Below are 15,078 nucleotides of genomic sequence, written 5' to 3'. Positions count from 1 at the left end.
AACGATTCCCAACCCTAATCCAAACTCATTTGTAATAATAAAAGTGTGATATATTGTATATTAATATATAACTATATAATTTAAATCCCAGACTAGAGTAGAAATAATATTTTGAGCTCATTTAGCCAAGATACAGTGCCCTCCACTATTATTGGCATTTGGCACCCTTGGTAAATATGAGCAAAGTAGGCTGTAAAAATAAATCTGCATTGTTTCTCCTTTTGATCTTTTATTCAAAAAATCTACAATATTCCAACATTTCATTAAAATAAAACAATTTGAAGTAGGGGGAATATCACATTATGAAAAAATGTTTTTCTCTTATACACTGGTCACAATTATTGGTACCCTTAGAATTCTTATCAGTAAAATATCTCCCAAGTATATTCCCATTGATATTTAAATTTTCTTAGCACACAAAGGTGACTAGAAACATGATGTTGTCCAGTCATTCTTGTTGCACAGGAGAATAAATATTAGTAACACAAAGCCCAAACCCCCTTAATCATTCATCACAATGGATAAAACCAAAGAATATAGTTCTGATGTGCAATATAGTTCTGTTGAGCTACACAAAATACAAAATGGCTTTAAGGAAATAGTTACAACAATAAACAATCTCATTTCCAACATCAGGGCAATGATCAAGAAGTTTTAATGGACTGGAGATGTTGAAAATCATGGCACAGATGCCATGAGGGTGAGTATATTATGGAACTTTTGGGTGAACTATTCCCATGGCTCGACCTTTTGCACTTCCAATTATGAGGTCACAAATCGTATTTGTTTAAGGCTCAAGAGTGCTAATCAGTACTGCCATTCTTCATCAACATCACTTTTCCAAGTGCCCTCTGGCTATTCTACATCAAACAATTTCATTAATTCTCTCCACTCCAAAAAACACCATTTCTGCACTCTGTGGTGTTTTCCTGGGGCGGTACCTGTCTCCTGCTGTCTGCTATAGAACACCCTTAGATAGCCTAATAATGAGTTTACGGCTTACATTTAAACGTGTTTAGAAATAGAGAATGCAGAACTGTTGGTTGCAGGACAACAAATGAAAACACTGGCTCGTACTGTAGTGGATTCTCAGAATAGAGTATTGCTGTGAACAGTCATTTCTATTTAACTTCAATATTGGTGTGATTGAACAATGCTGTACTGTTATTTATGTTTGTTTGGACTTTAAACAGTTTCTCTTCAGACTTAACTGATTTTCTTTGGGTGAGCGGCTGCTGTGTTAGCTCTCACAGATGGGCTTCGGTGCTGCCTAAGGTTTATTGATCATTGGTGAAAAGGCTGAGTTTGAAACCAGCACAGCACACCTTCTGTTGAGTCTGAAATATAAATCATAGGCGCTAAAAAAACTCCACATCTGCAGAATTAGAGGAAGAAAGTACGTATAGTGGTTATTATTGCAAAATAAACCCTGACAAAATATTTGACAGCAGAATGCCATGAGTGACCTATCAGAATCAATTAACCTTCCAGGTAGCTGTGTAATAAAATTGTATATTGTTCTAAGTGGCCGCGTGCACAGAATGCAGCTGAGGCAGGAGCAGGGGGACCAGTAAGTGCACTTAAAGCAAAATTTCAACAAATAAGGAACTTGCTGTTAATTTACTCACATTCACGCCATCCAAGATGAAAAAAAAACTGGTCCTCGGGTACCCATCAAAAAAAGCATGCAGGTGACACAAAAGTAATCCACGCTGCTATACATATGAAGACCTCTTATAAACATTTTTACCAGTAATCCGGTAACTTCATAATGATGATGTCCCAAGGAGTGACGATATGCCATAATGTGATGATGTCAAAAAAGAGCTATGATGTCATACTGAGTAGCCTAATGATATCATAATGAACGATAATGTGTGAGGCTTAATGATCGATGATGATGAGTGATGATAATGATAATTGTGTCATCATGGATCGTGATGTAATAATTAATGATGTCACAATGGTCAGAAGTGTTTATTTACATTTACATTTAGCAGATGCTTTAATCAGAGCAACTTACAAAAGACAACCACTGGTTCGGCACCACCTTATCTTCATTCGCTAATGCAGATGTACCCGCCACTGCCGCCAGATCCCTATACGCTCTGCGAACGAACGACGTCTCGTGGTGCCATCCCAAAAAGGTAAAAAATCGCTCTCACGATACCTACTCTGGATCGGTTCCACATTTATGGAATGATCTGCCCGCTGCTACAAGATCAGCAGATTCTGTAGCCATCTTTAAGAATCGTCTGAAATCACATCTATTCCGTCAGCACCTGACCGACCGATCAGCTCGACTTCTATCTCTTTTCTACTCTTTCTATATATATATATATATATATATATATATATATATATATAAACTTTGCTTTGTATACTGTGGTTGGCTATGAGACCAGTTTTATTGCACTTATGCTTTGTGTTGTCCTTGTGTTGTTCCAATTGCTTCCATTGTTTACCTCATTTGTAAGTCGCTTATTTGGATAAAAGCGTCTGCTAAATGACTTAATGTAAATGAATATCATAAGTGATCTCATAATGAGTGATGTCAATGGTCAGTGAACAGTATGTCATAATGAGAATCAATGATGACAAGCCTGTGACACTGTTGGGACACTGTCATGTCATAAAATCCTCGTGCAGGATTCAGCTCGAGTTGCCTGTTAATGTGGTGAAAGCACATGCACAAAAGTACTCTGTAATTCAAGTCATTGAAGGACTTCCACCAGACCAGAAGATTGAATCCCATTCGCTTCTATTCTGTAAATGAACATTACACTATTCTTATTGCTTCTAAGCAATCAGCATATTGTGAAAAAGTCCCATTGTGCTGTAAATTTCCCGAAGTCTTCAGAAGGGGGGTTGTGACATAATACAGCACAAAGAAACCCTTGGAGTCACTCCATGCTGGTTTTAAGAACGCCAGTTAGGAAAGTCAACTGGAGCCATTGTGATCTGGATGAGATTGGCGTTGTCAAGTTGGCAATAATAAAACTCCACTTTGGAGCTGGAAAGAATAGGAATAGCAGGAATACATCACGTCTTTGTTTTGACAGTTGTTTTTTTTGTCATGACAAACAGACCATTGTAATATAATTCGTTAGTGTGTGCATGATATGATGTCTTTGTTGAGTGTTCTATAATGTAGCAATGCTCAACGCAGTAAGAGAGAAAAGTCCCGCGTCATCGCGAAACACTGTTTCTCCCCATAGGTCAGCAGTTTCCCATTCATCCTCTACACACCCTGCATCGACAGTCCAAACAATGTATTATTAAAGAATGAAACTTGCGAAACAAGACGGTGGCGCATTCTGTATTAAAGAATACTGACACAGTCATTTATCACACATACTATTGTTTCCTTAAATAGTACAGCAGCATATCTGCCTAACCATGAAACGCCTCTTTCGGCGGACGCAAATTTACGAATCCTACTATGGGTATATCTGATCATTCAGTAACGTGCCCTAATTAATATTCATACAACAAGTTTTGCAATTGGTAACTTCGCCCAACGTATAACGCACACTTACGGACGTCTGACTTTTTAACAAATCATTTCGTTCTTCCGAGCGAGCGTCTTGTTGCGTAATTAATATTCATGAGCCAAGCCTTCGCCGTAGTACGCCTGAAACTGTCAGACTGGCCGGGTGGAGAATGCAGTGGACAAGCGCATGCTTTTTATCACCTTTATTTTTCCCTTAACGTTATATCTCCACAAGCAAGGCATGATCGAAACGTCAAGCAATATATACGTATGTTTGACGGTCGACATGAAAGGGACACTCTGAAACGAGCTGAATTTCACGGAGAAGAGAGTTCTTCCAGACTATTTCGGTTGTCTTCACATCGGGATCTTGTTTTGGATACCGAGCCCGGTTAAACCGTATACCGCCAATGACAAGTTCACCTCCGCGTACTATCAATATCACTTTTACACGATGTTTTGGGAATCGATGAACTGGACGAATATCTTGTTTCCTTACATCCGAGTTTGATGGAGCCGGTTTAACCTGTACTTATCCGACAGCTTTCTCATTTAAAACATTTTCAAAGATTTGGGTTGGTACTGGAGCCTTATTTATAAATCTGGTAAATCCTACGACAATGTTCACGAATAGTTCCCTCCCCAGGTTTCCTCGTTCGAATTTGAATGACGTCCTTCATTTGAATACGCAATAGTCTATTCTGCCATCTCTGTTTTTACTGAATTTGAATGTTTCGAGACTTACTTGAATGACTTACATGATGCAACATACAATTATGTGAAAATTAATTGTATGTTGCATGGAAGTCATACAAGTACGTCTCGAAAAACGAACTGAACTCACCCACCTTTTCATTTTTCACAGTAATCCAAGATGACATCGGAGGTCAGCCAAGTGTCCTTGAGTGAGCTTCCCATGGACAACTGGATGGCCCATCTGCCTAGTGCACTGTGGGATACCCCTCTCTGTTTCATGGCTATTCCAGGTACCTAACCTAACCGTTTAATTTATACATTCACAAAATGTATGAAAGCATTCACTTTGTATGCATATTACAATACTAAACATTTATGAATTTTCTACATTGTTGTCTTGAAGAGCTATAGTGTCTCAAAAGGCTTACCTTGAAGCTTTGATAATGATAATTTAATAACTTTTAATGACATTCAAGCATTTAGATCTATAGACTAAGCTTGGATATGTTAAGACAAGGTAGTGAAATATTATTTGTGGTCGCATTGTCATTTTTGTGATAGACTCTATGAATTTTTAGGAAGCCATAATGCAATAACGTACTGTCTGGACAAAAATGACCGGTCCCCGGTGGACCTCACCCAGCCGGATATGCTGCAAAAGCTGGACAAGTATATGAAGCCCATCATACGACCGTTTGTTTACAAGTGGGCAATAGCACAGGTATGCTAGTCACCACTAATCCAGTTTTCCAAAAGTGTGTTTACAGTAGTTTTTTTATATATCTTTGGGTAAAATGACCAACATTTGATTTGTTCTATGCTTTGTGTTGACTTATGTATTTTCCATTGGATTACTATAAACCAATTTTTTGCACAGAATTTAAGGCCAGACTCATATTTCCATTCACAAATTGTTGCGAACCACTCAAAGTCATGAAAAGCATTGTTGTTCTTTAAATGTTAAAATACTTGCATAATATAAGATTTAGATTCTTTATATTTAATAATTATGTCACATATATTATATTATATCCTCTTTGTTTGGTCTGTAACTGTAACTACTTTTGAAAAAGCTCCATGGTGGTGTCTTCCTAAACATTTACCTGTTGAAATCAATGTGTTTATGTTGACTACCGTATCAAATCCCTCATGAGGTAATAGACCAATTTATATCAATGTGCATCAGCAGATTCCTGTAGAGCACGACTCTCTCAGCATACAAACCGAAATCTATCAGCACGAGAGGGAATAAATTGCCGTCTGCTTTCCTGTCGAAATCAATCAAACACTTTTCTCAGTACATTGGAGCACAATTAGATGGGACAGTATTAGATGTAGTGAGTATACTGTTAGTTCCGGTCCTCAAATCTGATTGGACAGGAGATGATCCACTCGTGCTGATATAGGACCAAGACAGTGCTGGGACACTATGATTTTTATCACTGCAACATAATAACTGTTGAAATGATCTGCAACAATGTTATAGATTTCTCACACATGCTCAGAGTTGCTCTCTCAGTCACTCTTTCTTACATGAGCTCCTTGTTACCCTAGTAACCTCTCAAAAGCATCCCAAACCGAGTTGCTATATTTACAACATCAAGTTTCCAAAATATAGCTGCAAGCTGTGATACGGGGCCAATCCCCCGAATGCGGCGCAAGCGCAACGAGAGCAATGAAAGGAAAATCTGTGATGAAAAAGGGACAGGTCGAGAAGAATAGGTGAAAACAAACTCAAAGCGCACGATTTACACACAAGCACAGAACACGCCCACAGCCGGATTCAAACCGCTGACCCCAAAGATTCAACGTTAGTGATTTAGCGAGTCTCGTCATGGAGCCGACACCCCACAACATGCCTGCAGAGCAAAGCTGTTAGGAGTGTAAGTAGCGATATGTAACAATAACCAAAATTGGAGCTATGACAACGCAAAGCCACAAGAACAATATGTACGTGAAAAACAGATATGTTTAAAGAACAACCGAGAATGAAACACTATGTACACTCTACATGTACAAGCAACACATGTGCCTCTCAGGATTCGAACCCGCGACCTTGCGGTCTCTAGGCGTGCACTTTATTAGGTTGAGCAACTCTGAATGACACAGTAGAACATAAGTAACAAAAATACAGTGTACAGGAGAAACAGATGTCAGAAGCGACAATGAAAGCAAGAATATCATTTGAATAGAAATGCACAACACAAGATACGAAACCTCAACCTCTTGAACCAGAGGCTTGCGGTTTATCATTTGTGCCACTCCCGAGGAGGGCTTTCAGAGCTTCAAACATTGACATGGGCCAATCCCCGAAGGGGCTGAAACGAGAAATACAATGTATTTGAGAAACAGATAGCATAAGTGGGAATAAAGGCAAGAATATCATTTTTGTATAGTAATGCACAACACGTTACATACGGTCAGAATAATTTAATATGAGAACGATACAATGTCACAGGCACAATCAACTTCGAATAGGTATTTTGTCAAATGAGCAGCGACAGAAACGTTTTTCACATGCTTTACAATAAGTTATGAACCGAATGTTAGAAAATGACAAACCAGGCATCAATGGAATCGGCACGGACCAGGAGAAGTAATGTCGGAAAACGAATTTCAGACAAAGCGTTCAAGAGTTATAAGCAATTATATAAAAAGCGTCATATCTTATGAACGCTAGGTGTCGCTGTCTTGAAACTTCACATGTACGTCCGGGACTGTAATTCAATGGCGCTTATCAAATTTGAGGCAGATAAATCATACAATTCAAAATATATTATGATTTCTGACTAAATGAAAAATTGCGGACAGGCCGTTCATCCAATCGTAACAGAATCGTAATCAAACCATTCGGCATGACCCGAGGAACACGTAGACAAAGAGATCACAATTTTCTGACCAACATATCCAAAGTTACGAGCAAAAATAGCCATTTTTCCCCTAGGTTTACGGCTTGGGGGGTGGTCTATATATTTTTTGCGGCGGAGGTCCGGACAATGGTTTTTTTAATAAATAATATTTAATCAATCAATCTAATGTTTTATCAGGCCATTTAGTTTATATTCTGATAGCCACAGTAAGGACTGGTAACTGATAAAATGTGTTGTAGGCTATGATGCTGAAGCGAAGTCTTAGTAGTCTATTTGAATATTTAAAAAACTATTGACAACAAATGTAACAACTGAAATGAATTTATCATGAGAAGTACTTACAAAGTTACTAACAAGTAGCCTTTCCATGCCATTCATACTACTGATTCTAAATATGTATGATTAAAACATGATTCATTATGAAATGCTCTTAACATGCACGAGATTAGCATTATCTGGGGACCTCTTGTGATTTATAAATTACCTCCCCACATCTGTATTTCATGTGATGCATTCGCACAGGATGATTTTACTCAAATTTACTGACTTATTTCCCGGATGTTATGGCAAGGCTTTGCGTATAGTTTGTATAGCCTATAGTTGTATGGTGTTTAATGATACACGACCGTACCTGTCAGCATTTGAGACCCGTGATTGCGAACCGGACAAAAGATCACCGTGATTGCGGGTCTCAAATGTTATGAGAGTTTCCATGATAAATAAACAAACGGGAGACTCCCGGTAACTTATGGATATGACCCAGCACCCGAAATAATACCAAAACACTTCAAAACAGCCTCCATTATTCGCAAACGGTGAATAAAACCTTGAAAAATGATTGTAGCAAAGCTCAATAAAACGGAAGGAAGGAGGCGGGAACCGGCGAACATTAAAACATATTTAATCAAAAATAAAAAACCAATAAACAGCATTAAAACAGGCCGGCAGCCCCCCACGGACGACTGCCGGCCACACGAACATAAACAAAACTTAACACTTCCGGGCCCGGTCCTCTCTCGCCGTATTCCCCTGCCGCTTGGCCTTTTATGCCTCCGATACGAGGCCAGAATGACGCCCATCTGACACTCATTATTAATCGCGTCCTGGCGGCCTCGATTCTTTCTCCCACGGCTCTCGTCACGCCTTCCTCGTCACAATGATATATGAGCCCGCCAAATCACAGAGATCCCGATTCACACGGGCTTAAGATCACAGACAACCTCTGCAATTAATACAAATGACTAGAGGTCCCCAGGTAATACTAATCTCGTGCAAATTGTGCTCAGGGCATATCAAGCGATCTCTAACAAAGCAATAGTGACGCATAGTACAAAAATGTTTTACTCACATAAGATTGCTGTGCCATTCCTATCGGATCCAATATTGACGGCACAGCAATCAATAATTTAAAATTTTAGTCTCTCCACAAATCCAGCGTCGAACTGTGCCTTGTTCACGAAGGAATCCTCAGAGAAATGAAACGAACAAACGCTACATGTTTTTCCCACATGAGCTGGAACGTCTTTAAAAATAAACTTTAACCACGCATTCCTAATATCGGAATCTGAAGGAAGGTTATGCAGCGACTGTATTCTTCCACAACCAGGGATGGCACAATATTTAGCTATCTTTAACGGCATGTTTGTTTATTGCTTGCTCGCTCTATCGCTTCCGCGCTCTATCTCGCTTCCGCGCCACTTGTGTGTTACTTCAGAATTGTCATGTGCGAACCAGTGGGTGGGGCTAGAGAAGTAGTCATTGATATTCTTTCTGTGGAGCCAGTGTTCAACCTATCAATGTCGTCATAGATAGGTGCATTCCAGAAACTGCCGTTCGCTGGGCCTGGTGTCAATAACAGCTGTAATCTCAGTAACAAGGGAGTTTTCAGTTCTGACACTTACATGATGTTCGCGTGAATACGACTCCCTTTAATATAACAAAAGCTCGGGTTAAAATTGTGGTTTTAATTCGTGGCATCTTTAAGCGTTACAGTAAAAGTGTCCATTTATTTACCTGGTCTTGGTGTCTGCAGGTCTTTATATGTGACGCGTCTTTGGCGGGAGAAGCAGCGCTCACGGATCGGAAAGGGTTCAAATGAAGCGTGTTTGGCGCTAAATAAAGATATTAGAAGATATAGCGGCAAAATAATCAACGTAACTTTCCCTGAGTGCGCGTGATATGTGCAGCTCAGTTATGTAGACGTGCTGCTCAATTTAGACTACAGAAATAGTCTAATGTTTTTAATGGTTTATTAAGTCTCGCGGTCCGGATGGAACGAAGCATGGGGGCGGAACTCGTTACGGAGAGCAGAGGGGAACTGTAAAGGCGCAACCATGTAGAAACAGAAATGACATGCCTATGCCGCCATGTAAATAAGATAAATAACATAATGCTATTTAGCTTGTTTAATACGAGAACAAGGTATAGACATGTTATATAGAAAGGTAACCTGAAATGACTTCTCTTGTGATCTGGTGCTATATAAAAAATAAAATTAACTTGACCTTCAAGGGGAGTGGGAGGTGCGGTTGGAGGGGCGGGGCGCCCCCTAAAGCAATGGTAGGGGAAACACTGTGGTGGTTTACTTTTCATTGTCCTGTTTAACGAAAGTAATATTGCACTCACTCCAGAGAAATAAACAGCAACAAAGGGATGGTTATTTCACTTTAAATGGTTTCACTCACCAGTGTTCAACACTAGCTCGACTGGCACTGCATTGTTAATGAATGTGCTTTACATTATTTACCATAGGAGTGTAACGTTAGGGAACAGTTAGATTGTGGCGTGAGATACTGTGACCTGAGGATAGCACATCGACCCAATGACAGCTCTGATGATCTCTACTTTTACCATGGTGTTTATACCACTATTACTGTGGAGGTAAGACAATTGACACATAAATACTATAAAACTGACTAATATGCATGTTAAAGTTTAATAGGAAAAGACTGTTATTTTTGAGGCCATTTGATATTTTATCATTTAATAGGAGCAATATAATCTGAGTAGAAATGTATTCAAATCAACTTGATCCATTTCTTGTGCTTTACAGACAGTATTAAAGGAGATCAGTGAGTGGCTGGATGTTCATCCAAAGGAAGTTGTCATCCTCTCATTTAGTCACTTCCAGGGTCTCTCTCAGGAACTTCACACACAGCTTGTCTCAACTATAAAGAGCGTTTTTGATTCCAAACTGTGCCCCAAAACGGTACACGTTCATTGTCATTGTTTAATTTTAGAAACAAACTTAAAGAAATCACAAAGAAATGTTTTTATCTCTCAGGAATGTGTGACGCTACGGAATTTATGGAGCCGGGGTTATCAAGTTATCATTTCATATGAGCACAATGTTGCCTACTGCCACCATGAGCTCTGGTCCCACATTCCTTATTGGTGGGCCAACAAGTCCAAAGCTGAAGCCCTGATGGAGGAATTTGAACGTAGAAAACAAAACGGACGGCCAGGTAACCGTTCTTTTCTTATTCAGGTATTTTATTGTTAACATCATCACAATCTTTGAAAAAGGGGAAAAGTTCTCATATACATCGTTTTCCACAGGAGGGTTCTTTGTGACCGGCATAAATCTTACTGAAGATCTGAAGTACATATGCTCCCATCCCACAGAGTCGCTGAAGGATATGGTGATGTCTACATATCCCACATTACTTAGCTGGGTCAGGCAGCAGAAGCCTGGCTCTAGAACCGGCTCTCTCAACATCATAGCTGGGGACTTTGTGACCGAGAGTAAATTCGTACCGACTGTTATTGCACTAAATGAACATCTGCTCGAAGGGACTACTTGATTAGTCTTCACAATGTAAATAATGTTTGAGGTATGATTTTTTTTATTCCTGTGATGGACTTTTTTTACTAGTCAAGTATGACAAATATGACTTTGCACTTGTTGTGATGATGAATAATTGGTGATTATGCACTTGTTGAGTAATGGTGGATAATTTTAAGTTACGGGTAGAATAATGCATTGATTTTATGACTTGAATTTGCTGTCTTATTAATCTTATATATGCAGTGCCCACTGTATACCTCTGATCTTGCAATATTGTTAGCACATTTTAAGCACCTGGTTCCTGCAGGATATTATTATAAGGATCCAGGGTGTCACAACATTAAAACATGCACCAGTCAGAAGCACAATGTTACACAGAGGGATACAATAAGTAATTTTTACATTTTTCAAAAGCAGTGCTGATGACTTCTCGGCACACAAATAAGACTATCAAACACTCAGGATTGTGCATTCTTTATTATATGGTCTTTTCAGTTCACTCCTTAATGGAATGGTAACATGGTTACTGTATGTACTGTAAGTGCATGGTATGTGCACTCATGAAGCATGAAGAGACTGAAAAAAATGCATATTTCTCTGTCATAGCAGCATGCCATTTAAATCAGATGTGAAGTGAAGGGGTTCTCCCTTAAAAAATATAAAAACATTATGCTAGTCCAACTATCTGTTTGAATGGTGTATATAGTATGCAATGCACATTTAATAACTGGAGGTGTCAAATAAAGAGAATGAAAGTTTTTTTCTGTGAAACTGTTGGGTTCAAATCAATCTAAAATATACTGGTCTGACAGAATCATCCTTTTTTTTCTTTTTTTGGTAAATAATCTGGATTTTCCTTAAACTCGCAATGAACCTGCCTATTTTTCTTCTGGTTAGATTATTTTAGTAGATTATCTCTGTTGTTTATTAAACTCAAAATATATTTATTAAGAGGGCAATATTTACAGCAATATATATTTAAAGGGATAGGTCACCCAAACATAAAAATTCTGTCATTATTTACTCACCTTTGAGTTGTTTCAAATCTGTATAAATGTCTTTGTTCTGATCAACACAGAGAAATATATTTGGAAGAATGCTCATAGCCAAACAGTTCTTGGACCCCATTGAATACCTTAGTAGGAAAAATTATATATATATACAGTATATTGTTCTGTTGAACAAAAGAAGATATTTTGAAGAATGTATCAGCAAACAGTTCTGGGGCACTTTTGATCATTCTATGTAGGCCTATTCATATACATATTCATATCATACTATGGTAGTCAATGGGGTCCAAGAACTGTTTGGTTACAAGCAATCGTCCAAATATCTTTCTCTGTGGTCAACCAAACAAAGATTGGTTTGCAACAAATAAAGAGTAATTCATGACAGAATTTTAATTTTTGGGTGAACTATCCCTTTAAATAGAATCATTAGCACCAAACACTTTATAACAGAAAAAATAAAAACTGAGGGACAAAAAAGCTGAAGTGGAATGAAATATTTCAGTTAATAACGAGCCAAAAGATGTCGAACTGATAAAAGATTTTTAAAAGATTTTAAAGCTGATTTTATGAAGATTAGCATTTATGAACTATATAACTTTCACTTTAAAAATTTGAATAATCCAATTTCAAATTAATTAAACGCTTTTTTACTTGAACTATAAACGTTTTTTAACGCAATGTGTTCAAAGCATGACAGTACGACAGAAAAAAAGTTGCGTGAAACAGGGAAGCAGGAAATAAACTGGTCGAGCTCGCTATACAATCTCTCATCTTCGGCACTCATTTATTACACCTCCTGAAGACTTTCGCAAAACATGAAGCTCAGCAACTAAAGTTGGATGGTCATTTCCTATTTAAGAAAGTGGGCTTTGGACTCCTTTATCTGTGTTATCTGTTGTCTAGCTCAAACGCGGAATGTTTCAGCGGAGGGTCTGCGTTCGTTTTGTATTTAAACGCACACAGACGCATTTCTTAAAAGAATCTTTATAAAGTCAAATAAACTTGTGATAAATGGAGCGCATTAGAGAGACAGCAACCAGTGAAGAGGACTGGATGTCGTCTTTGCCAGAGAAACTGTGGGATGTCCCTTTAACAAATATCTCAATACCAGGTGAGCCCCACCTTTTCTTACAGAAGACTTGAGTTTGTTTCGTATGACCAGAATAATATAGAATATATCTTTTTAATTCTAATGAAATATTTTTTTAAATAATCTTTCTTTCATTTATTTTGCCATTTTTACAATTGTAAAATTATAGCCTCCAGTGGAATGCATTGGTAGGCAACGTTTCGTCAACAACATTGTTGCAACCAAATCAATAAAGCCTCACTTGTTTACAGGTAGCCATGACGCAATGAGCTACTGTCTGGATATCACTTCTCCACTGCTCAGATCAGAGTCAGATACCTTCAGATTACTGGATAGAACTTTCTGCTGTTTAACTCGCCCAGCTATTTACAAATGGGCCACTACACAGGCAAGCAAACACCCCAATTCCTTATGGTATTGTATTGTATTGAGTGACTACAGAGTTTAAAGAGATAGTCCACCCGAAAAAATTGTGTCGTGAATTATGAATGAATGTATATATTGTATGTACATTTGTGAATGTACAAATTTCTTTGTTCTGATTTCTGGGGCACCATTGACTACCATAGTAGAAAAAATATTGCATATTGTACAAATATTGAAAATATTTGGAAGAATTTACAGTTCTGGGGAACCTTTGACTACCATATTGACTACCCCAGAAATCTCAGTTACTAACATTCTTCTAAATAACTCTCTATATACAGGTTTGGAACTACTTAATTCATGGCAGAATTTTCATTTTTGAGTATCCCTTTAATGTTTGTGTCTTCCTCACAGTTCTTAAAGTCTTCTGTCTTTGAAAAAGACAATGTAAAATATATTTATGGCATCCTATCAAACTTTTTATGTTGCGAACAACATTTTCAGGTGCAAAGCATTGTGAAGCAACTTAACGCAGGCATTCGATACTTTGATCTCCGAATTGCCCACAAACAGTATGATTCTTCAAATGAGCTTTACTTTACTCATGTGATTTACACACATGCAACTGTTGTTGTAAGTACAAACAAATGGCGCCTTGGTTTAGCTACTTTGTTTTTTTTTTCTTATGTCTTTAACATTTCCTGTTGTATTATAGGAAACTCTACAGTCAGTTGCTTCGTGGCTTGAATCTCATCCTAAAGAAATTATCATCCTGGCTTGTAGTCATTTTGAGGGGTTGGATCACAAACGTCATGAGGATTTTATCTATTCTCTGAAGAAAATCTTTGGCTGTAAACTGTGCCCTCGCAATGTAAGAGACCATTTGGATTAGTAATTCGTTCAGATACTAAATGCCTGTGTTAATCTACTTTTTTAAAAAACAGTCTTTCATCTGAATGAAAACATGCCAATTTTCTTAGAAAATCAGGCACCATATGCTGATTAATTTAGTTATGACATAACTAAATATCTCACATAAACTTCAGAAACATCAACACAGAGCAGACAACAGTGTTGCAAGATTTCTTTAAACAGCACCATTCTTAAAATGTTTCCATTACTGGGTTGTCTTCTTTTTAAATGCCTGTGCAATACATATTTCTATAGGAAGCAGTTTTAACCTTGCGCAGCCTATGGACATCAGGCTATCAAGTTGTACTGTCATATGACGACCAATCTGCAGTGCGCCATAAGGAGCTGTGGCCGGCTATCCCGTACCTTTGGGCCAACAAGCCTAACGCTGAAGCACTGATCCAGTATCTGGAATGGCAGAAACAACTTGGTCGACCTGGTGAGAAAAAAACTCTAAGGAATTATTTCTAAATAAACTTTGACTGTTTAGATTTGAATAATGTACGTTTACTTTGAATTACCCACATATACATATTTTTGTTGTGCAGAAGGGTTCTTCGTAGCAGGCCTTAATCTGACAACGGATAGATGTTTTATTGCCTCGCACCCTCGGGTGTCTCTCCGAACTCTGACCATGGAAAACTGGGACTGTGTGGGGAGATGGCTGGAGGATCAGAAACCAGGAGCTGATTCCAAAAGTATGAACATCATAGCGGGCGACTTCATTGGACCCGTACCATTCTGCTCGCTTGTTATTGCTCTCAACAATACACTGCTTTAGTCAAGGAGCTGGCAAAGCAAAATGTTTTAGATGGAAGGTGTTTTAGGTGTCGGTTAAGAAATTTCATGCATCT

At 38.3% G+C, this 15,078-nt stretch overlaps 2 protein-coding genes across 7 annotated transcripts; both read left to right on the top strand.

The window, feature by feature from the left end:
* The first annotated feature begins 2,064 nt into the window (after positions 1-2,064).
* Positions 2,065-11,945, top strand: plcxd1 (phosphatidylinositol-specific phospholipase C, X domain containing 1). 5 transcript variants are annotated; one of them, XM_057337815.1, is made up of 7 exons: positions 2,065-2,147; positions 4,359-4,479; positions 4,768-4,910; positions 9,811-9,939; positions 10,112-10,267; positions 10,343-10,523; positions 10,618-11,929. In XM_057337815.1, exons 2-7 carry the CDS (start codon positions 4,368-4,370, stop codon positions 10,860-10,862), a joined length of 966 nt encoding a protein of 321 aa, XP_057193798.1. In that variant the 5' UTR covers positions 2,065-2,147; positions 4,359-4,367; the 3' UTR covers positions 10,863-11,929. The 5 variants fall into 5 exon arrangements, with proteins under 5 accessions (XP_057193798.1, XP_057193797.1, XP_057193796.1 ...); XM_057337814.1 differs by lacking the exon at positions 2,065-2,147 and adding an exon at positions 3,635-4,021; XM_057337813.1 differs by lacking the exon at positions 2,065-2,147 and adding an exon at positions 3,635-4,068 and having other exon boundaries at positions 10,618-11,928.
* Positions 11,946-12,585: 640 nt separating this feature from the next.
* On the top strand, positions 12,586-15,008 carry si:dkey-66a8.7 (PI-PLC X domain-containing protein 1). Of its 2 annotated transcripts, XM_057337818.1 has the most exons (6): positions 12,586-12,967; positions 13,198-13,334; positions 13,817-13,945; positions 14,028-14,183; positions 14,480-14,663; positions 14,773-15,008. In XM_057337818.1, exons 1-6 carry the CDS (start codon positions 12,868-12,870, stop codon positions 15,003-15,005), a joined length of 939 nt encoding a protein of 312 aa, XP_057193801.1. In that variant the 5' UTR covers positions 12,586-12,867; the 3' UTR covers positions 15,006-15,008. The 2 variants fall into 2 exon arrangements, with proteins under 2 accessions (XP_057193801.1, XP_057193802.1); XM_057337819.1 differs by lacking the exon at positions 13,817-13,945 and having other exon boundaries at positions 12,589-12,967.
* The last annotated feature ends 70 nt before the right edge of the window (positions 15,009-15,078 follow it).

This window comes from Triplophysa rosa, linkage group LG7 (assembly GCF_024868665.1).
Source record: "Triplophysa rosa linkage group LG7, Trosa_1v2, whole genome shotgun sequence".
Taxonomy (NCBI): domain Eukaryota; kingdom Metazoa; phylum Chordata; class Actinopteri; order Cypriniformes; family Nemacheilidae; genus Triplophysa; species Triplophysa rosa.
Note: the sequence above shows the minus strand (reverse complement) of the source record. Positions and strands in the feature narration are given on the sequence as shown.